The sequence below is a fragment of the Bombus huntii genome, chromosome 1 (assembly GCF_024542735.1).
Source record: "Bombus huntii isolate Logan2020A chromosome 1, iyBomHunt1.1, whole genome shotgun sequence".
Lineage (NCBI taxonomy): Eukaryota > Metazoa > Arthropoda > Insecta > Hymenoptera > Apidae > Bombus > Bombus huntii.
The window spans coordinates 25,374,579-25,397,638 of NC_066238.1; the positions used below are offsets into that span (position 1 = coordinate 25,374,579).

At 30.7% G+C, this 23,060-nt stretch overlaps 2 protein-coding genes and 2 long non-coding RNA genes across 7 annotated transcripts in view; 2 read left to right on the forward strand and 2 right to left on the reverse strand.

Annotated features, from left to right (window-relative positions):
* Positions 1-23,060, forward strand: part of LOC126866904 (uncharacterized) — a 168,348-nt gene that overhangs the window by 117,143 nt on the left and 28,145 nt on the right. The window lies entirely within an intron of this gene.
* On the reverse strand, positions 1,169-3,992 carry LOC126866687 (terpene synthase). Its single transcript, XM_050620563.1, has 7 exons — positions 3,797-3,992; positions 3,505-3,659; positions 3,204-3,348; positions 2,995-3,115; positions 2,782-2,921; positions 2,619-2,721; positions 1,169-2,545 (listed from the first exon to the last, which is right to left on the reverse strand). Exons 1-7 carry the CDS (start codon positions 3,851-3,853, stop codon positions 2,340-2,342), a joined length of 927 nt encoding a protein of 308 aa, XP_050476520.1. The 5' UTR covers positions 3,854-3,992; the 3' UTR covers positions 1,169-2,339.
* Positions 3,916-19,040, forward strand: LOC126866933 (uncharacterized). Of its 2 annotated transcripts, XR_007690094.1 has the most exons (4): positions 3,916-4,061; positions 5,475-5,659; positions 6,674-6,948; positions 18,917-19,040. It is a non-coding gene; the product is annotated as an uncharacterized LOC126866933 (long non-coding RNA). The 2 variants fall into 2 exon arrangements; XR_007690092.1 differs by lacking the exon at positions 18,917-19,040 and having other exon boundaries at positions 6,674-7,147.
* Positions 7,979-23,060, reverse strand: part of LOC126866514 (tyrosine kinase receptor Cad96Ca) — a 75,003-nt gene continuing 59,921 nt past the window's right edge. For all 3 annotated transcript variants that reach the window (XM_050620195.1, XM_050620184.1, XM_050620175.1), the window contains 6 exons: positions 22,623-22,738; positions 18,872-19,271; positions 16,889-17,062; positions 16,019-16,369; positions 12,587-12,892; positions 7,979-9,592 (listed from right to left, as the gene is read on the reverse strand). In XM_050620195.1, the coding sequence (XP_050476152.1) occupies positions 9,356-9,592; positions 12,587-12,892; positions 16,019-16,369; positions 16,889-17,062; positions 18,872-19,271; positions 22,623-22,738 (1,584 nt within the window). In that variant the 3' untranslated portion in view covers positions 7,979-9,355. The remainder of the gene's footprint in view (positions 9,593-12,586; positions 12,893-16,018; positions 16,370-16,888; positions 17,063-18,871; positions 19,272-22,622; positions 22,739-23,060) is intronic.

Below are 23,060 nucleotides of genomic sequence, written 5' to 3' on the forward strand. Positions count from 1 at the left end.
GTGATTAATAGAGTATGTGATACATTTCGTTAGTAAACGGCACATTTAGTTTTATGCGTGTCATACTAATTTATAAACATGTAATTGTAGAAATAATAATAGCTTATAGAGCCTAAAGTAGACGTTTGTATTTAAATAGCTTCGAAAAAACACTGTAATTGTTTGTTACAACTTACTATTTATGCAACACGTTGTTACATTTGTTAACAATTGTATGAGTGAGTGTTCATTTATATTTTTACTTGCTCGAATGGAGACAGAAATAAACCCACCTATATCATCATACTTAGTACAACATACGATTATTCAAATGACTATTACGTAAAAATAAAAATTTCTAATACTCAGTATTATATAACATTTATACCACGTATTTATTGATACCACAATTAGGGATGTGCGAGTACCCAAAATTACAAGGTCGGGTCGAATCGTGTCGAAAATTTCTTTCGGCTGCCGGTCAGAATTCCGAAAGTTTGTCAACGCATAAACATATTTGGGTACTATTATTTCAGAACCCGATTTTCGATTCACAACATAATCTTTTTGTAAGGGTGTGCAAGATACCGAAAATGTTGGGAATCCAATGTTCGGGACAGATCGGAAAAAGATCGGGTCGGATAGAACAGGTCCCGAAAATACTTTAGAATCGGAAATCTCAAACAAGATTTCGAGATTGATTTTGTTTCATACGGCTATAGTTTCGACTACAAATAATTCTTATGTGTCATTTTATGCCTTAAAAAGAAGATTAAAAAGGAAACACCCAACAAATCTCACAAAGGATATAACCTAACAAACACGATGATGGTACCCCGCTGGGGGTAGCCACCCACATGTTATATTAGTATACCGCTATAATATTTTACCAAATGTCCTACTGGACAAATTGTAAAATGTAAATAAATAAATAAAAAAAAAATTTTATGCCTTAAAGTCGAAAGGAAGGAAAGTTATTTAGTGAAAGAAGTTTGAAAAATATAGGTTCTAATTAAAAAATTCGAAGTTAACCTCAAGAAGATTTTTCAGTATCATTGCCAGGTTAATTACAATGACAACGGAATCTGTCCTCCTCAATATGCTATAACTTTCGGTTGAAACATTCTTTTTACATTTCTCATATCTCCCGATATATTTTCTTGGAGAGATTAAAATAGGACACCCCGTATATGTGTTGCTTGAATTTAATGAAGATATATGTATTTATTCATTACAAATGGTTTTGTATGCAATAATACATGTTGAGTATATCACATTACTAATTCGTACAATGTATGATTCCATAAGGTACAAATCAATGATAAAATTTCCATACAAGCAGTTGATACTAATTATAAATTCAATATTATTTAATGCACTTACTAAATTATTGTACATGATGATAAAAAGTCGCGAAAACGTAATTACTAAAATCATTTCACACTACTTCTCTGTTATAATAACTTTCATTTCATTCATAACAAGAAAATTCAGATTTATTTATTATCATTATTTCATTCCGAATACATAAAGAATATAATACAGTAATGATAGTCACTTTGTTCAATAAACATATTAGTAGTTATATAAAATAATAAATTAATTTCATTTTTCTTCTTCTATAAATACAATATTCTTAAAATATTCTTAAGCTTTTTTAGATATTTACCATGATCGAGATAATCTTTTGTTAAAAATATTCCATCAGAATCAATATACAGTTGTCTGTTATGAAATATATATTAAAAGGCAATTGAAAATAATCTCAATTTATTAAGTTTCATATTTAGCAAAACTAGTAATCTACATTTGTACTGTTTGTAAAAAACATATGAAATCATAATAATGAACTTAATTTAAAAAGTAAATATGTGTTTGCATACTTATAAATATTTACTTATAAATATTAAAAAAATGCAGAAAGACTTATACTAAAACACTAAGTCATTTGTATTACTGGAAAGTATTTCATTCATTGCATTTTGTATTACAAAATTTAATATGTTATGTTAATATTTTCATGTAGTATACTCTATATAGCAACTAGCATTTGAATTTCAATTACAATGATCCAATAAACGATCTAAGGAAAAAAATGACCTATTATCCTTTATATATAAATTTTAAAATAATTTTAATCATTAATGATATGTATTATTTACATATCAAAGAAAAAGAATCAGAAGCACCTCTATAACTTTTTTCTCTTACAAATATTATATAAGATTGTTAGTCTTAATTATCAGATATCTATTAATCATAGGAAACATGAAATATACATAACTTAGATACGTATATACATAATTGAAAATGGTAAAATATAATCAAAGTGCTTCTTTTTTATCATTTTTATCATGTTGCTAAGAATCATGATGTTTCCAGCTCATCAATTCATCTAACAGTCGTACTAATAAAGGATTTCCACCTAGACATTGAATCTTTTTCCTTACTTCTTTGTCCATATCTTCCAATACGGTTCTTGTGTAGGCGAAAGATCCAAACTTTTCTAGCAAGCTAACACAATATCGTTTTACCTCGTTATCCTTAGTGCGCTGTCTAAGAATATCTTTATTAAGAATGATTAAGGAATAATAATATTCAAATATATTTTAAAAATAACATCTATGAGTCAAGGATACTTAATATTTGTCTGTCCTCTGGGTGAGTCCGTAAAGCATGTATAATGGGAAAACTAAATTTTCCTTCTGAGAGATCTTCGCAATAACTTTTATTAAGGGCATACTATAAAATTTATTAATATATATCACAATATCAATTTATTCATTAGATCTAGAAACTTACCTCTTTTACACACAGGTTACAGTAATCATCTCGAATTTGGAAGTAAAGTCCTAACATACTAACTAAAGATACGTAATCTTCTTTAGAGTCAGAAAATAATTGCATTAATCTTATAGCCATATTAAAAAGCCCACCAGTTTCTATAGGAAAAAAATGAAAAAATATGTTATTGAAATCACATGAATTAATTAACATAAATTACGTAAAACTTACTTCTGATTATCATTTGTTTATACGCTGTTTCAGAGGGACATATATAATTATCTCTCCAATACAGTTCCATACCCTGACCTCTATGAAGTTCTAATAACTGCTGCAAATATACTTGCATACCCTAATATCAATTTTAATATTATTAAAATAATTTTATTAATATTAAAATCTACAACAAAGATAGGAGAATTTTTATACAGCATGTTTACCTCAGGATGATTTAAAGCAATTACTTTTTCTAAAGCGATAAATAAACCATAATTTGAAGCATTTATTGTACTTGCTACACCATAAATATTATGAGCTACAGGAATGCCCCTTCTTAAAACTGAATTATCTTGAATGTCATCAATTCTGGAAATATTAATAAATAAATATTTTGTAAATACTACAATAATCTTTTCCTTCCATTTTTAATGTAATCACGAATAAGAAAAAAATATCGAAAAAAATGGGAAGATGTTGGTTGATATTTTATATTTTCAAAATATATGTGATTCGTAAACTTACAGGAGACTGGAGGTATGAAGTAGCTGTATAATATCTTCGACAGCGTGGAATTTATCTTGCGGTATTTTTAACCAGTAATTGAAAGCTTGTATTAATTTGGCCCTGATTTGTTTCCCAGGAATTTGGAGAATATAAGTAACTGGTAGCAATAATATCTACAAAAGATTACACTTGCTTTGAAGTATTAAAACACGATTATACGCAATATGATAGTATACGAGATTCATTCTTGTCATTTTGACACATTTCTTAACCTCATTTGTCCATGATTCATAACGAAACATAATCTAACCTCATCTTCCTCCTTGTCACCGGAATGCGAATAAGGTGTCTTTTTATTTTCCTCCATAATATATTCCAGCACTTCGAGTTAGATCGTGACTATTTTACTAAATGCAATCAGTTAAGACTAACGCACACGAGAAAATCAATTGTACTGACGAACTGTCGAGCTTTCGCGTGCATAAAAGCCGATACCCCAATACTGACTGTACGCTTCGTCGTCTGCTACGCGATCACGTGTGGTGTTTGTGTACAGGACCCAGGAGTGACGTTACGTAAGTACTTGTGTATTTCATACGCATTTCAGACCTAAAAATACGTTTATTAATATTATAATTTAGTTATGAATTAAAAACTTGTTTTAGCATTTTAAAATAGTAGTATATGTAGTTCGTATAATTATTATGTACTACTTATGATATATCTGCAAAAAGTATTCGCACACCATTGCATCTACTAATAAATGTAAACTAAGCAAATCGTTACTATATTTTTTTCTCAAGGACGTTCATTTAATTCCGACAGATTATTCGTGAAAGTAATCGAAATTTCTAATTTAAAATTCTAAATCTAAAATTCTGCATACATTGTAGACGATTTTAATTTCGTCAATTATTCCAACTTTAAATAGAAAATAATATTCAATAATTGAAACGTATATCTTGCATTTTTACTTTACAAAAATTTGCAACATGTGTTATTGAATATCAGGAAGATCATTTTTGTGAAGAAAAAATATATACTTTGCCTGATTTCTCTTCTGTGCGTATAGTAAACACTAAGAATGTGACGAAATTAATGAAGTAAACTGTATACATATGGACTTTTTAACGTATATGCTCGAGTTGCAATTACGATTTGATTTAGACTCTCGTAAATAGTGGAAGATACAATTAATCAATTTGATATTTCTTTGCATCGTGATCGGAGACACATTTTACCTTACATTTCGACCGGTTATTCTTATCATTTCATTAAACTGTCTTCCTTATGTAAATTTGTCAAAAGATAAGTGTTCATATATAATAAACATCTATCAATTATTTCCACTTCATATGATTTTTCATTTATACAATATGAATTCACATACAGATAAGTAGATTCAATCGATAAAAGCTCATTTAATCGGATATTAAATAAAATTACATTCAAATAAGTAGAGTTTTCTAGATCGAATATCACTATTTCATTTTATTCATCTATCTGTCTTATCTTGTAAAAAATATTATACTTGCTAGTTGCAGAATTTACGACGAAGTATAAGTTATTATCATATTTGAACGGCCTTTTACGTGTTGGAAATATTCTTATGCCCAATAGGAACTATCCCTTGCTAGGAAATTTACATATATACCACAGCCTTTTGTATTAAAATTAACATTGATTAAATTTTACTACACAAAACTATATTGTTTATTTTATATACACTATTATATTATATTTTATATATATAAAATAACTATTATATTTTATATATATAAAATAATGTAATAATATTTATACAAGGAAAACCGAAACCTTTCCTTGGAAATTTTGGGAACATCCTCTAATACTCTAGCCTAGATTTTATCATAGCTGTAATTAAGCAATTGTTGTCATTCAATCTGATATTCTCAACGCGAGAATTTATTGTAATTTCAACAAATAAATAAAAAAAAAAAAATTCAATCTGATTGTAATTGTTCAAGATTTGTGAAAGCGAGATTGGGCTTGAGGTGACGTCACAGGATGGACGTTTTGCCTAAAGAAAGTCAGGAATGGTTGCATGGTTTTCCCGATAAATGTGGTTGTGGTGGAATACGGCCTTGGGAGCAAGCCTAGCCACGTGTGATTTTGCCACGGAGGTGCCAATATAATGGGACACAAACTCCAAGTAGAAACTGCCTAGCAACGGCGTTTGAAACTTTCTCGATGCTTTCAAACGATTATAGAAAACAAATGCCATCGTACAACGAGGAAAATTTCCACAAGGCTGGTATTTGTGCGATTGCCTTGGAGAGTGTCACATCGAGCATTTCGACAATCGTATTTTGCGCCTAAAATTAGTCTACGCTTAGCAAAGAGTTATCCCGTTGAATGTGGATTCGTTTGAACCCAAGAACATTATTAATAGCGTTCATTAAACTTATTATTCGTTAAACTTATTATTCGTAAAACATACTATTCATTAAACTTACTATTCCTTAAACTTATTAATCATTAGACTTATTATTTGTTAAACTTATTATTCGTTAAACTCTAATATTCGTTAAACTTTGTAGTAGTCTTGTATATACGTGTAAACATAATCTTGGCTTTGTGAAACAGTGGCTGATTCAAGTGAAGAGTTGTTACGCATCCAAAATTGTAACCATAACCCGACATATATATTATTACCGGAAACCCGAGATTTATATTTTTGTTTTACAAATTATTTACGTAAACATATTCCAAATTACAAAAAAACATTTTTACACAAATTTTAACTTCTTAATATTTCCAAACAAACATGTATTTCTTTAAGTCTATTTTTTGTATTTCCAACAAATACAAGAAATTCAATGAATATTTTTCGTATAAAATAAAAACAAGAAAGATATTATCTACAGAATTCTCATTTGAAGCTTGTTAAGCACAGATATTCTTCGCCTTTCACTACATATGTTACGTTCAAATTACATATGTTACATTCTCAATAAACAAGGAATTTCAATTGAGAAGTGACAAAAGTGTTAACGCGACGGCACGACGTAGTCACAATATTTACTGTAGGATTTGTATATCTTTTGCATTACAATAATTGATTGCATTTAAACTACTCATAAGCAGCACTTTTTTTCTTCTTTTGTCCTGAAAATGTGCTGATAACATTGTACATAATTGGTAGCTTATTTTTTGTACTTGTGAGGTTGAGAAAAGAGCGGTGAAGAAGCAAAGTGGAGGGGGAAGAAGCAAAGTGGAGGGGGAAGAAGCAAAGTGGAGGGGAAGAAGCAAAGTGGAGGGGAAGAAGCAAAGTGGAGGGGAAGAAGCAAAGTGGAGGGGAAGAAGCAAAGTGGAGGGGGAAGAAGCAGCGGGTTGGGACACTTCATAAAGATTTATTGCGTGTGATGACCGCTGGGAAAAACTCGCGAAATTCCCCTACAGACACTTACAGATCGTTCCCTACCTCTGAGAGCCGGCAAGGTAAGAATAGTTACCTGCAAAAGAAGCTTTATTAAACTTATTAAATTGACCATCAACCTTTATTTTACTTGTCAGCCTATTTATTTTACTGGTAAGTACTCTGTCAACTTATTATTCTAATGGCAAGTAATCTTTGCTGTTACATTCTTTCGAGAATTGATTGTAATTTCAACAAATAAAAAAAAAAAAAAAAAAATTCTTTCGAGTCCAGAGTCTTGAACAAACCTGCTCTTGTAATTATGTTAAAAAGTGTCACGATTCAAGCCATCAAAAGCTTATTGTCGTTTCTGCATAAAAAAGTGTTGTAAAATCACAAAAAATTATTGAAAAGTAAATTTTTAATACAGAGAAAATGAGTACATAAATATTTCTTTCATTATTGATATAATTTAACATCAAATTAAGGTACAAATGTAATTTTTCTCACATATTTTCTATTCAATAAATGTGTTTAAAAACACTTATCTGTTTTTATTGCTTTAAATGTACTTAAATGTGCGTTCAAGGAGATGCTGCAAATATCTAATTATTTTCAGTGTTATAATGTAAAGAAAAGCATTCAGAGAAGGGTACCCAAAATCATTTTTTTAAAACTATGTCATTTTTTATTGGAGTATTAAATCTGAAGTTTGTGCAGTATCGATTTTGTGGGCTTTTCATAAATATCGCGATTTTATAAACGGAATAGAGTTTCAACTTTGGATATTTCAGAACACAATTGTGACAGATATTCCAAATAACTCCTTAATCATGGTAGTCACGGTTTGCATTGTTTGCGCGTTAAGAATGACCTAATCACCATAACTGACCTTTCACCGTTCAATTCTCAACTGTCTTTTACCCTGAGTGTACTTATGATGTTGACAGAGATACGTGTGGCATTGTCTCTGATCACGGTAATATTATTTTTTGTTCTGAATGAACGCGTGTACAGTAACCGCGTGTGCAAACAATGACCTGATTGGAATGCATATCTGTAAGCCACGGCACTTTCATTTGCCACAATTCATTGGCTACATCAAAAAACAAATTGCAGTACTGAGTGATTTATTTTTATAAAAAATAACTATACAATAACTTACAAAAGATCTTACTTAATACATATGTACAATTTGCACCAATATATATCGCTGTTGCAACGTAATAATGACGTAATTGCAAATTTATAAATTTTAAGGTAAGTACATTACTAGTCTCAGATATATCAGGATCTAATCTCTCTTCAGTATGAAAGTTTCATAATTTTCCGAATGTTCTGGTCCACTGATGCTAGGTAAGGCTATGAGTGCAGTAGCAACAATTTATCCCGCAACAGTTTTATCGATCTCGCTCGCGTCAATCAAAAGTTCAATTTCTCCTTAATAACGAAATAGTCGCGATATTAAATGCGCGCACGTCCAAATAAACGAACGGTCCTTTCCTTAAGTGACGTTGAGTGTTACAGAAATATTCGTTATTTCTGTCGCACTCTGTGGTAATATTGACGTAAGTGTTAGTTGCATCGCAGACATTTATTCTGACCAAAATAATATATTTATTTAAAAGTAATTATAGGATGCCAACAATATTGTTTATCAACATAATAAAATATTTCCTTTGTTGTTTAATTATAAGCTTTAATAAATGAAATTAGTGTTTCCCGTCTCCTGAAAAATCACTGTTTTGCAATTGCATCACTGTTAAACTTGAACGACGATATATAAAAAGTTCTCATTATTTGAGTAATTGTTTCTTAACTAGTACATAACGTTTTCTCTGCATTCAATTATTGAATTTCATATCGTTTCTTTTCATATAATTTCTAGAATATAGTATGCTTATTTGTGCGTAAAGTTTAATGCAAATATAAATTAAAAATTTATTTGAACTCTGACTAGTTCACGACGTTCGTTTCTCTTCGGAATCCATACTTGTAATTCGTTCAACGTGTGAAACGTTCAGAAGTTTCGTTTGTTATATTATATACAACTTGACATAATTCAGGTAATTTCTTGATTAACTTAATTTCAGTGTTAACTGGTTTTGAAATACCTATATTGGTAATGAATTTATGTACAATTATTGGATTTCATTAACCAGTCATGATAACAAAATGGATTTATAAATTGTTTTGCGTATTTACAGACTGAAAGACTTGAAAAACTACATAATCGGGTCATTTATAATTACAAACCTAATTATAATATTGAACATTCATACAAATCAGTCATGTTTGACGAAATAACGCAGATATCAATTTTTTAAGAACCAAATTTTAGTATTCTGTACTTGATTCAATAAAATCTTTCGAACTGAATAATATTTATTAGCTGTACTTTAAAGCTGCACACGATTTTTATTATTTGAGAATAATTGACCAATGTCAATGGTACACACTGTACTTAATATACTATTATGAGTACATCATTTACAATTTCTCCCCGCTGAGATTGAGCACATTATAATACGAATGATCCGGGAACCTATCTAATTCGATGTAATCAGTTTCGTCGAGTAAAAGGCCTTCTGCTAAACTGACGAGTTCCCCAAAGGATGGCCTACATGCTGGATCTTTGTCCCAGCAATAATACATAATGTTATAAAGCTCTCTCTTGCAGTGTTCTGGCCTGTCTAGCCTGTAGCCCTCTTTGATTCTCCTCATTACCTACAAGAAAAGATTATATATCAGTATATCTTAATTAAATACCTATCCTAATCAAATAGCTAGTAGAAGTATTGTATACAAATATTTGAAAAGTTCTTATAGAAAACACTGCAATTGCCAAGAAACAAGTTTTTCAGGAGGAAAAAAATCCTTAAGCATTAATGTAATCCAAATTCATAAAACAGAAAAATATATCTGTAGAAAATCCTGTATGTGCCACCTATTAGCTGTAAAGAAATCTCAATATTCTATTCATTTAGATAGACGCTATAGACAAAAGCCAAGAAACAATTAATTTATTGACAGTTATATTTTTCTCTATAGAGACGACATTGTGACGCCATCTTTCAGCATTGCTAGTAACTATTTAGAACAGGAGATTGTAGTTAAATTCCATACTACAGTGTTTTTATTAGTATTGTTACAATTAGTACATTTTCCAATAAAAGTATTTCAATTTTAGTATTTTCTTACTACAGTACAATGTTTTCTACAAGCACTCTTCATTTAAGCACGATAGAAGCTCTATTATCAAAATATCGACTATCAGGATACCGATTAAAGAAAAATTTTGGGGGTAGTCCTTTCAAAAATTGAAAAATAAGAATGGAAACTAAAATTAGTAAATTCTTATATAAATTTTATATTTTTCTTTCAGAAATTGTTATATTTTTATCGTAATTTTGTTTTATATTTATGTCTTTGTTTCTTCTTATTATTAATATTAACAAGTCAGTTGAAAATTAGTATTATATTTTCATGTGAAAACAAATGAATTTATATGAAATTTATTTGAAAAATTCAATTACTCCAATAACGTGTTATGATTATATTGAAATATTGTAATATGCTAATTAAATACACTTTGATGATTATCTAATAAAACTAAGATAGAATAAAGATAAAGCGTTTCCTAAAGTGAATACTGTGTGGGATGTTTAGTACGTAAAATATTTTTAATGCTAATATTACAATTAACTTTATATTTACTTTACAGGTGAAGTATTTCCTTATAAAGGAATAATATAAAGGAATTATACAGGGTGGTTGGTAACTGGTGGTGGAAGTCGAAAATATAGAATAAAAATTTTTTTTTTTTTAATTTTTCCATCGAGACAACGATCTACAGTGAGATTCGTTATAACGAGACGTGATAAAGTGCACGCGTACCGAGCGAAAATTCAAAGTCGATTTTCTCGAAAACAAAGCCTCAAACGAAAAATTGTTATTCTATATTTTCGACTTCTTTTTTCGCGTAGAATCACCCCCTTTCCGCTTGTACCACCAGTTACCAACCCCCCTGTATAATTCTAAAATCAATATTTTGGACATTTTTTTCATTGAAATTGGTTTAATCAAAATTGTCTTGATGGACTTAAGACAAATAATTGTTGATCTTTTTCTCTCCAGTATAATACAATATTATATGTATTTACAGTGTACAGGATGAGTCATAAACGCATGCCCATACTTCAGGAGGTGAACCTACACACAGATGAAGTAATTAACATATGTCGTGTCACATGCTCAGAAGCAATAATAGGGCAGATAAAACATCCTGCATGACATAGCCATCGAAACAATAATCAGATAGTAACAGAATAACCACGTCTGATATACACCCGACGATAACCCTTGCAGAGGGATCAAACCTTAGTATAAGAACCCTTCTAAATCAGCACTCAACACCCTTTTTGTTATAACACCCTGAACCGTCGCTCTGTTGGATTCGTACAATAAATTTTACTACCATATCTAAAGTTCAAATTTTTTAACTTAGTGAAACGTTCAAACTACGACGCGAGAGGATCACCGGTGATCTGTTAATTTCGTGATTTCTGTGTCTCCTACGTGACAATCGCATACACCTTAGTTCTCGAGTTGTAGGCAGCTATTACAGCAAATGTTCGAAGAGTACGTCTCGTGCCACAACATATGCCACTATACATCTTAACATTAAGAATTCCCTATTCCATACTCGCTCGAAAATACCAAGAATTCTTCAAATAGTCTTAAATCTATTTTGTATCCGTCTTCGCGGATCATTGTTCACCTGCGTTGAATACACAATACGTTCGAAATGGCTTCAGAAACAAAAGCTTAATGGATTTAGGTCATGACGGCCATCCACCTCAGCCTATCCATCACTTCGCGAGGAAGCTGAATATTCTTACGGTAAAAGCGAAATAAGAGGAAAGCTCGCAAACATTTTCTTTAATTATTTATACCTAACTCGAAAAATATGGTGGGTAAGGCATGCGTTCATATGACGTTTTCTGCTTATCCTAGTGCGTACATTCATTCCTTAAAATATGGGCATGCATTTAACTCATCCTCTACATAATATTTTAGAACTAAATATGCATAAAAATACATGTATCGTACATTTTTTTTCACACGATTGAAACAAACGATATTTTTTCTAAACTTTTACTACAAAATGTAGACCCATTTTGGCATCATTCTCGCAATACAGAATTTAGACTTTTTTTCTCACAAAAAAAATATATAATTTATATTAGTTCCATTCGACCTATTGATAGTATATTTTATTGTAACAATTTACATGTGTCTTAATCCTCATTGAAATGAAGTATCTGTTAGGTAAATGATACATTTACACTGTACATGGGAGTGTGCATGTAAGCGTCAGAGGACGTCCAGGTCTTACTTGAGACAAAAGACTGTTGTTAGATGTTAGAAGCTTCTAGAATAGTCTGTTTGACAACAAGCGTGCGTGTAAGAAGATTATCGAGGTCTTCAGAGTGTAATATATATATATATATATATATATCGATGTTGTGTGCTAATAAAGTTATTAATTTATTATACCTTAACAGTATCAAATATTTATGCGAGTGTTTTCATCAAAAGTAAATCCACTCCTTCGATGTAATCACACCGAGCGGATTAATTGAAAAATATTTGATCTTATTGTTTAGAAATCTTTAGTTGAAAGAAAATCTTTCGAATTTTAATTCTGAAATAGCGTACCTCTGCGGCGGCTAAGCCGGGATAAGGCGTAGAACCCAGCGTTACAATTTCCCATATTAATACACCGAAACTCCATATATCCGATTTCACGGAAAAGATGTTATCGTAGAGACTCTCCGGAGCCATCCATCTGATGGGCAGCCGACCTTCGGACTTCCTTTCGTATATTTGATTAGCAGCCACATCCCTGGCAAATCCGAAGTCTGCGACTTTGCACGCATGATTCTCGTCTATCAATATATTTCTCGCGGCTAGATCTCTATGTATAATTCCTTTCGAAGCCAAATATTCCATACCTTTGGCTATCTATAATATGTAAATAGTACTTGAATATAACATTCATTAATGTTTGCCTCTGAAATGTAGTTATTGTAATTATACAAATGACCTGAGAGATCATATATTTAGTTGATTCTATTTTTTATTAAGCTATTAAGTATATACAGGGTGGTTGGTAAAACTGGCGGTACAAGCGGAAAGGGGGTGATTCTACGCGAAAAAAGAAGTCGAAAATATAGAATAAAATTTTTTTTTTAATTTTTCCATCGAGACAACGATCTACAGTGAGATCCGTTTTAACGAGTCGTGATAAAGTGCACGCGTACCGAGCGAAAATTCAAAGTCGATTTTCTCGAAAACAAAGCCTCAAACGAAAAATTTTTATTCTATATTTTCGACTTCTTTTTTTGCGTAGAATCACACCCTTTCCGCTTGTACCACCAGTTACCAACTACCCTGTATAAAACCGTTGACAAATATCTACTTTTAATAATGGATTCAGCTAACCAATTATGTTTTGTTTTGTTCTTGCACTATTAAATATAATAATATTCTCTTTCATAGAAGTTATGATAGAAATAATGTTTTTCTCTTGCTATTAGATGTATTAGTAATTGAAAAAATATATATTAGTGTTTTACTTGTATTAATCGTACTGTAACTAAAGTGAACAAACTGAGTTACAGCGTGGAATAATACAAATAGAAAATAACATATACATTTTTTAATATAATAATTATTTAAATATAATAATTTCAAATGTAATAATTATAATAATTAAATATAATACTCAGGGTGCATATTCTTTACCGGAAATGTTAGTTACACTACGGATTCGCTTTAAGATTCGAGATTTGGGAAAATTTGCGCATAAAATGATATTTGCATAACACGGTTTGAGAATTGAGGAAATCCCTGTACAGAACGGCACGCAATGAAAATTCTTAAGTGCAAGCACATCTTAAATTTGCATACGGAATTTTTGAATATTGAAATTTCAAATTTGCTTTTAGTTCGCGGAATATTAACGTTTTGCACCTCAGGGTTTCTTCGCTGTAGAGTAACAGCAACTAAAGGCTTCTCTAATAAAAAATCGATAAAATTTTTTGAAACCGATATAAGTAGAAACCATATATAAATTAACAAAGCTCAGAAGATGAAGACATTTTACCAGGAAAAGAAGGCTCTCGTTTGATAATGTTTAACAGTGATGAAGAAGAAACTGTTGCCTATGTAATATTGACATGTGATGCTTTTAATTAATTATTGATAGTTTTAATAAGCATATTTCTTTTAGTTACAAGAAGAAAGTAGTATATTTTTGTTAATTTTTTGAACACCTTATTTTTCAAAAGTTAACTGTCGTATTATACGAATGATCGTATTCTTAGAACTTAATAATGAGTTACGTATATGTAAATTTTAACCAATTGGCACGTATTACGTAGTAAGCTTTGTATGATAGATATATAAAATTTAATTTATGTATTTTAATAAGCATAGATGTTATAATTATTATTCATTTAAATAATATTTTTTATTTTTTAAAAGTATGATCAATTACTGGCTCATTTTTTACTACGTAACCAACTCTACATTTTCTTTTCTTTTCTAGTTTCTGATTTTCTATTCCATATCTCATAACATTTAGACGATTTAAAAAGCTAAAAAGTGATATGTAGTATCAGGATGTTTATGGAAAAATCTTTTTACGTATATATGAATAGTATTCAATAATATAAATTATTAAATTACCAATAATATATTATGTATATTTATTGTTACTCTTTTAATTTCCAAATCATTTTATTTTCAGTTTCTAAATACTGTAGCTACGTAACCAAATCAACATATTAGTTGACCAAAATTCAAGAACGGAAAGAAATTAATAAGCATATAACGCCATTAACGATATTTTCATTTTTATAGCTAGCATTTAAAATGATTATGTTCCTCTTATGTAGAAAAATCAAGTTTTATTGTGTCTTTATCAAATTTTTTGTACAAAATAATTCATAAAATTGGTATTTAAAGATGCATGTTATTAAAAAGTTGTCGTTTGAAGAAAAAATTATTATACACGATATTCACGATGTTCACGATATTCAGGACTAGTGCCTTTTTTTCAAATAGTAAATATTTACTAAAGGTGAAATGTGGAGAAGTTCTAATGTTTTCTATAGCAAATATGATAGCATAGGTGAACTTTTTATTCTTCCAATATTTTTTGAGAAACGAAAGTGGCCTTCAGTGTTTTAAATGGAATACTATCTACATGTTTTTTATATTTTATGAAAGAAACTGTCAAGATAAATTCAACCGTGTGGTATTAAGATCAGACAAATTTAGAAGCGAAATAATTAAATCGAACATTTCGTAATGTTATATTTATTAATATGCTGCACTCTTTGTTTATTGCAATATTGTTTCTCTGTTCGGAAACTTTCATTTCTATTTCACCCATATCGTTTATAAACAGTTTGGCAGTTTCTCCGTGTGTAGAACTTATTTATGTAATTAATAATTATATAAGGAATTTCATCCGTTAAAAAATGATTCGAGAAACGTACTCGACTTGTTCCTAGTAACAGTCCTCCCGTAATCCAAATTTATAATAAACGCATTTATAATACATATTTTCAAGTCTAGTTCTTACAGAAGGAAGATCTAGACCATTTAAAGCGCTTGTGGCCATAAAATACTCTCTTCCGTCTTTTCTATTAAAAGTTTCTTCATCATCACCTTCATTTTTTGTATCAGTATCATCGTCAGAATGTTTACTTTGTATATCTACGTCATTGAAAGCATCATCGTATTCATTTTGAATCTATATTTGAGTATCGCTTACATTCGTTAAAATTAAAACAGTTTCAGTTAAACCTTCCGATATTTCGAATATCACTTAGTTCCCAGATGATACAAACAATTGATATGATCGAATCAAATATATGCCAAACGCGACAATAATCCAATTAGTGCTCAAAATACAAAACAGTATGAGTAAATACAAAGTACAAAAGAAAATACAAATTATTTTATCTCCTAAAGCGTGAATTATAGAATTTCCTAACAGCCAGAGGAACAACAATTGAAACAATTGCAAGTCATGAATGACGCAACACGGATAAAATGTGACTTGATAAAATATTATACCTGGTAAACAAATCCAGTTAAGTCCCTGGACGTCAATCCGGGTCCACCATGATTTCTTTCTTCTCTAGATGCTCTTAGAAAGCTCTGTAGCTTTCCACCGCTTACGTATTCTAAAATCACGAACATCGGTTCGCGCTCTGTACAGCAACCTAACAATCTGACTACGTTGGGATGGGGATCCAAATTTTTCATGACTCGTAACTCTTGTGCAAGATCTAGCCGCTCTCTTTCAGTGGCATTTTCTTTCAACGTCTTCACCGCCACGATAGTTGCTCCTGATTTCCCATCAATATCTAAGGCCTCGCATTTCCACACTTGACCAAAGCAACCTTCGCCAAGGATATTAAAGACCTGTTGAACAAGATTTGAAAAATAAGGAATTTAGTTATTCCTTAGACGAAAATTGTAATATGTAAAAATGTTGTTTCGGAGATTAACTCTCAGACTGTAGATATTTATGCATTTATTGCATTTCAAGTCGTTAATAAAACCTATACAAAATTTATTAGTTTCAAAATTGTCACAGTGATTAGACGTTAATTATTATTATAGATCCCATTTCTTTAGCTGTTTCATAACAAAAAGTGGATTTGTTGCAGTCTGTTAATCGCGTAGTTTATATTTTATACATGCACGTAATTATTAGAAAATGTATTAAGATCAAAATGTATGAAAATAACTTTATATATCAGGAACATCGAAAATATAAAATACAATATATGTATTTGGGGCATCTTATGAAAAAATTAAATTTAAATGATTTTATTGTATATCTTAAATTGTAATTTGTGGAAAAATGTAAATTTGTAATCAAATAATTACCATATTTGTTTCGAAGCGAATTGTTTCTAAATTGTTATAATTACCAACCTTTAAACGATGCCGTGGAAATTCCCATTTGTCTTCTTGTTTGTTCTGTGCACTTTGATTCTCTTTTTCCCAGGGTTCATACCGATTGTTATGCGCTTTTGGCCCTCGCCATCTTTTTAAGACAAGCGATGGATCGTCTGATATATTTGAGACACTGACTGAAGCTTGTTCTTTCTACATAAACAAATATAAGAAAATTATTGTTTCGGAAAGTTCTAAAAAAATTCTATTCAATTGCTTCACTTCTTTTACAATAAATTGATCATGCATACTAAAATTTGTAAGTGTTAATGAATAAATTATTTTTTAATTATTGAAAAAGGAATTGTTAAAAGATGTATATTAAAGATAACTATATTAAATTAAAAAAATATTTGAGAGATCTATAAAATGTTATATTAAAGATTTATATTATGAAAAGTGTTTTCAATGTTTAATTATGTCATTATTTCATGCATGACCCTTTTCATAGTATTAAGATAGAACTCTGTGTAACTTTATGCTGCAATGAATAATAATATTTTACAATGCCGATAGTGTAAAATATTATTACAATAATAATACAAAACTAAGAATTTTTATAAAATTTATTTATTGTATATACTACAATTGTTTGTCAAAACGTACAATAAAAGTTATTTGAAAAAAGCATAAAAAATACTGTAGTAAAAATATAACAAAAGGATATTTGAAATAAATATAACAATTTCAGCTAAAAATCGTTAAATCTTTCTCACACTATTGCGTTTGAACGAAGCAATGCATTTATCAACTTCATTATAGATTAACTCGATTTTTGGAATTTTTATTAATGTTCAGAAGCAGACCACGAAACTCATACGATTGACAAATTTTAAGGTTTTTAAAGATCTAATATAGGATTCCTTGTTTCAACTTAGTGTGAAACATTTTCTTAAAACATTAAAAAATTGTATTAAAAAATTGTTAAAATGAGAGTAACATTCAGGAGCTACGTAAAAATTCGAGAATTGCAATAAGATAAAATTATATATTTTACTATACATCGTGAGCCTGATTTCGTGATACAAGTGAAATTTAAGGAGATTCTATGGCTCGATATAAACTAGAATCAAGAATAACAGAACTACGTTAACGCTCCGTTTTGAAGAGAATGAAGCTCGAACATGTTTTGTCAAGAATTATCTCGAATACACGTATGTTTGTATATACAGGTGGATGGTAACTGGTAGTACAAGCGGAAAAGGGGGTGATTCTACGCGAAAAAAGAAGTCAAAAATATAGAATAAACATTTTTCATTCGAGGCTTTGTTTTCGAGAAAATCGACTTTGAATTTACGCTCGGTACATGTGCACTTTATTACGTCTCGTTATAACGGATCTCACTGTAGATCGTTGTCTCGATGGAAAAATTAAAAAAAAAAAAAAATGTTTATTCTATATTTTGATTATATTTACCAAAATGATATTTGACCTTATGGTAATACATATCCAAGAAATGCCGTTGCTATAGATAGAAATAAAATTGAAACTCCAATTGATCAAACTTGAAATAATTTAAATGAATAATAAAATATGTTACGTGCAATATGTAAATATATAATAAAAAAATAAAATGATGCTCCATTTATATGAATTAATCGAATGAATCATCCTGAATTTATATCTTTTATAATATTTGAAATTCTATTAAATGCAATATTGATATTTGGACAATAGTGTATTGATTGAAAAATAATCCTGAAATAATTTGAATTATTAAAAATATTCCAAGTACTGATCCAAAATTTCATAAATAATTAATATTGATTGGTGTTGGTAAATTAATAAATGGTACCACCAGTTACCAACCATCCTGTATACTTTCTCAAAAGCGAACAGTTCAACCTAATTTTCATTTTTGTTTTATTTTGAGCCTCACAATCTTTCTAACTTGGCTGGTACTAGGAATTTAGGCTCACGGTGTGTTTCCAACGATTTCATCTACAGAACGTGTTTCCATACCGTGTCTTCTTTGGATTTCCGATTCCTGCAAAATTTGTTTCTCAGGGACCACGCACCCATACCGAGGCCCACGACGAGCACGCAGACCGCCGTGACTGGTACCAACGTCATCGCTATATCTTGGGAAGGCGGTGCCTCGGCAGGTGCAATTTTCGAGCTAAGAGGTGGCCCCTCGACCTCGTTCTCCTCCATGGGCTGTTGCGGAACACCGGTGGTGCCAGGACCGGGATCAACCTCGGACTGCTTCGCGTCTTCAGGCTGTAACTTCGTCGTTTTCGGAATACTGGGTGGCACAGCCACTGGTGACGGCGGTATCCCCAATTTACGGAATAATCCCTGTCCAGGAACTACTCCTGGTAACAATGGCGGCCGTCTTCTGCCAGCAGAACCTACAGGGCTCCTGCCGAGGAAAAATTGGAATAGAGTCGAGCCATGTCGGTCACCGAAACGTTTTCCAGTCGATTCAAACATATTGTTAACGAACTGGAGCATGAATAATGGAACGGGCTACTGGTAGTTCTCTGAAAGGTCATACGCCGTTCCTCGTGATTTATCGACGAAACTTTCTAGCAAGTTGGTTGATACTTGTAGATTCGTCCAAGTCTGTGGCTTCTCCGCTCGATCGACCACGGGACAGTTTAAGGAAAATTGTGGTGTTGGTTTGGAAGCACGATACAGATTGGTAATTCGAGGATTTGCAGCAATGAGAAAGTAGCTCTGATATTTGAAGACTTGCAATAATTAGGTTGCGTGATGTTGCAGAAAAACTGTATTTAATTAAATCATGAAATTGTGGGTCTTATGAGAAAGATTTTCATAGAACCGAAGAATTTTCATTCGATGATAAGTTGAAATATAGATAATTCTTTATAATATTGATAACAGTTTAGCTTGTAATTATGAAGTGTATTATTATCACCTTAATTTTTCAATTGATAAATGTTCGATTGCAATCTAGTGAAACAAGACTACAATCGATGATGAAAGCCGCAAATGAAGAACAATTTTTAAATTCAAGTTTATCTTTCTATTTGATTTTGAAATACTGTGCTGCGTTCTCAAACATTTAAAAGTATCAGTAACTTCTAAACTATGTATACAGATTAATATTAATTAAACTAAAGCAACTTAACAACTTAGATTAATATTATTCGTTTCTTAAAACACGTTGTGGGCAGTTATTTAAAAGTTATTTAAAAGACTGTTCAAATGACATATCTTCGAATCCATCAGATTATTTTTTTCTTCGATTATTTCACTTTAAAATAATTGTTTTTAATCATTTCATAACGTAATAGTCAGAAGATCAATAAAGATGTGCATCTGATCTGCATCTAAATTGTATTTATTAAAAGGAAAAGAATTGTGTAGGTTTTATATTCAAAAATGCAAAATTATATTTCTAGGAATATTAGTTGACTATATTAAATTTTGGAAAATGGATTGAATTACTGGAAAATGGAGCTGATCCTCATTGCAACAATTACTTTAACCGAGGAAATTATAACGCAGGAACTCTGCACAATTTGAAATATTTTAAGATATTATGTTCTACTATAGTTTTTGTTTCCACTTATAATACGTTTTTACAAATTTAAAGAATGATTTTCTTTAATTTACAGCTGTGATTTTAAAAAAGAACAACTAATTTAAATTCATACGATATATACAGGGTGGTTGGTAACTGGTGGTACAAGCGGAAAGGGGGTGATTCTACGCGAAAAAAGAAGTCGAAAATATAAAATAAAAATTTCTCGTTCGAGGCTTTGTTTTCGAGAAAATCGACTTTGAATTTTCGCTCGGTACGCGTGCACTTTATCACGTCTCGTTATAACGGATTTCACTTGTAGATCGTTGTCTCGATGGAAAAATTAAAAAAAAAAAATTTTATTCTATATTTTCGATTTCTTTTTTCGCGTAGAATCACCCCCTTTCCGCTTGTACCACCAGTTACCAACCACCCTGTATATGTAAGAGTTAGGTACTGATGTTGATTACTAAAACCTATAGCCTGTGTGAAAATTTCATATTTTAAATTACGAGTATAATTTACGAAATAAAGACAATTGTATTTTATAATCTTAACCATTCTCATTTTTCATCATACACAAATACGTTTAGCAACATCAATAAATGTTTTTCTATCTTTGTAACTTGCTATCTAACAGTAGACATCTATAAAATTTTATGTATTTCCGACTTGCTATGTTATATAATTATTCATTTCAATAAATTATTGAAATTTTGTACACTTAGAAATCGATATTTTCTAATAACTGGTCATAGCTTTCTCGTCAAATTATTCAAAGTAGACTTAGTCACATAGCTATAAATTTTCATTAGAATTCTATATTCTCAAGCCGGTATGTTCAATATTACAGTACAACATAAAAAGCAAACGCATTACTGGCATCATCGAATAGTGTTAGTCAGAATAAGACGACAAACATCTAGTACGAGAATAGGCTCCCGTAACTGCCAATATAAATATCTTAAAACTCCTCCAAAGAACTGTGAGAAAACTTTAGAAAATCGTCATGAACGTTTCTTAACGTTCATAAGAACGTTTCATAAGAAATATATTATCCTCAGTATTAATAAAAATGCAATTCTGTTCATAAAGGATAAAATTATGTAGCAATTAAAGATAATTGCAACTTTGTTTGGACACCATATCTAGCTATTTCTGAGAAGAAGTAGACAGGCCAAGAAAAAGAAGCGATTACTGTTTCATTAACACTGAATTCTACGACAAATTCCATTAACTGGCTTTGAATACATTACAAAAATAACGTGATGTTTTCTCGAATAATGAATGTAAAGATTCTGTAATACTGCATACGATACAAATTAATGAAGGATTTCTCAACAGAAATATAATTACTGCTAATATTCAATCCAGTACAAATAGCGTAACATAAATTCAAAATAGGTTTACACTCTAAAATTGATCTTTCAATTTGTAATGTGTGTACTTGACAAATAATCGTGATGGATCTACAGCGGCAACAATATAAATAGGAACATTTTATTTTCGTAACTCATGTAAAATTCTCAGTTAATCTGTTTTAGGTTTGAAGGATGTCTGGATCAGTGGCTGAAAATATATGAAAAAATGATATACAGAACGATCGAAACTATGAAAATCATAAAAATATTTCCTTTTTAAAGTGAATGCATTTGAAGGTTTATATTACTGCCAGGTATCGCTTTTCTTTAAAAATATTTCTGGATATTGCCCAAAATATCGACAGAGATGATCGTTATATGAATTCTTTGTAAAAAAAGACGCTGAAAATGGCCTAAAAATAGAAATCTTAAAGTAGAACAACCGTTTGAACTGCTGCAAATATATCGAGATTCAATCTACATTCAAAATTAACGAGAACAAAAATCTCAACGATCATAAACAAATATTAAAAATATTCTCCTTTCTGAGAGACTCAAAATTCTAAAATAAAATCTAACTCCCTACAACATACTCGTCCCAAAGTATCGTCAATAATAATAAATTTTGTGTAATTCATGCAACTTTGAAGATTATTTTTAAAGAAGAAAAAAAAAAAAGAGAAAAAATTCCAAGAATAAAAAATCAAACAGCAAAGTTTTCAAACGATAGAAGGATTCGTTTGTTATATCACTTCTGCGGATAGAAGCGACGTTCTGAGTGAGTGATCGTGAGTGACATCGAAGATCGGAATCGGTTCATCAATCGATGCGCAAACAATTTTGTCCTCGACGAAGAACCTACCTGGTCCAGTCGGGTTCCTTGGGACCCGAAGTGTTCTTGATAGTGACGTAGACTTCGGTCTTTGTCGTGAGCTGACCGTCGGAGACGGTCACGTAAAGGAACAGGTTCTGCCCTCCCTGGAAAGAAGAAACAAGAAACGTCGTTCAATCCCTCAATGTCGACCATACGCAGCTTGTGTTACGTTCTCATCGTCTCGGACAGGGAAAAAAGCTGACCGTGCGTACTTTGCCCTCGTCTAACGACGAGATCTTGACCACTTAAATGCACCACCATGACATTGCGTGGTACCATACCATGACTTCTGATTAGGCGATGATTATAAAAAATACGATCACAATAAAACTTTATTCATCTAAACTTCATTTATAGAAACAAAATTTTAGTATCTAGTCATCTGAACTTTTGTCAATTGAATTCATTTATCTGAACGCCAACTCC

Excerpts from the sequence above, each read along its gene's own strand:
- LOC126866687 (XM_050620563.1), bottom strand. The coding sequence starts at position 3,853 with ATGGAGGAAAATAAAAAGACACCTTATTCGCATTCCGGTGACAAGGAG. Across the intron at positions 3,660-3,796 it reads GTGACAAGGAGGAAGATGAG|ATATTATTGCTACCAGTTAC; the intron begins GTTAGATTATGT and ends AATCTTTTGTAG. Across the intron at positions 2,922-2,994 it reads TAAACAAATGATAATCAGAA|AAACTGGTGGGCTTTTTAAT; the intron begins GTAAGTTTTACG and ends TTTTTCCTATAG.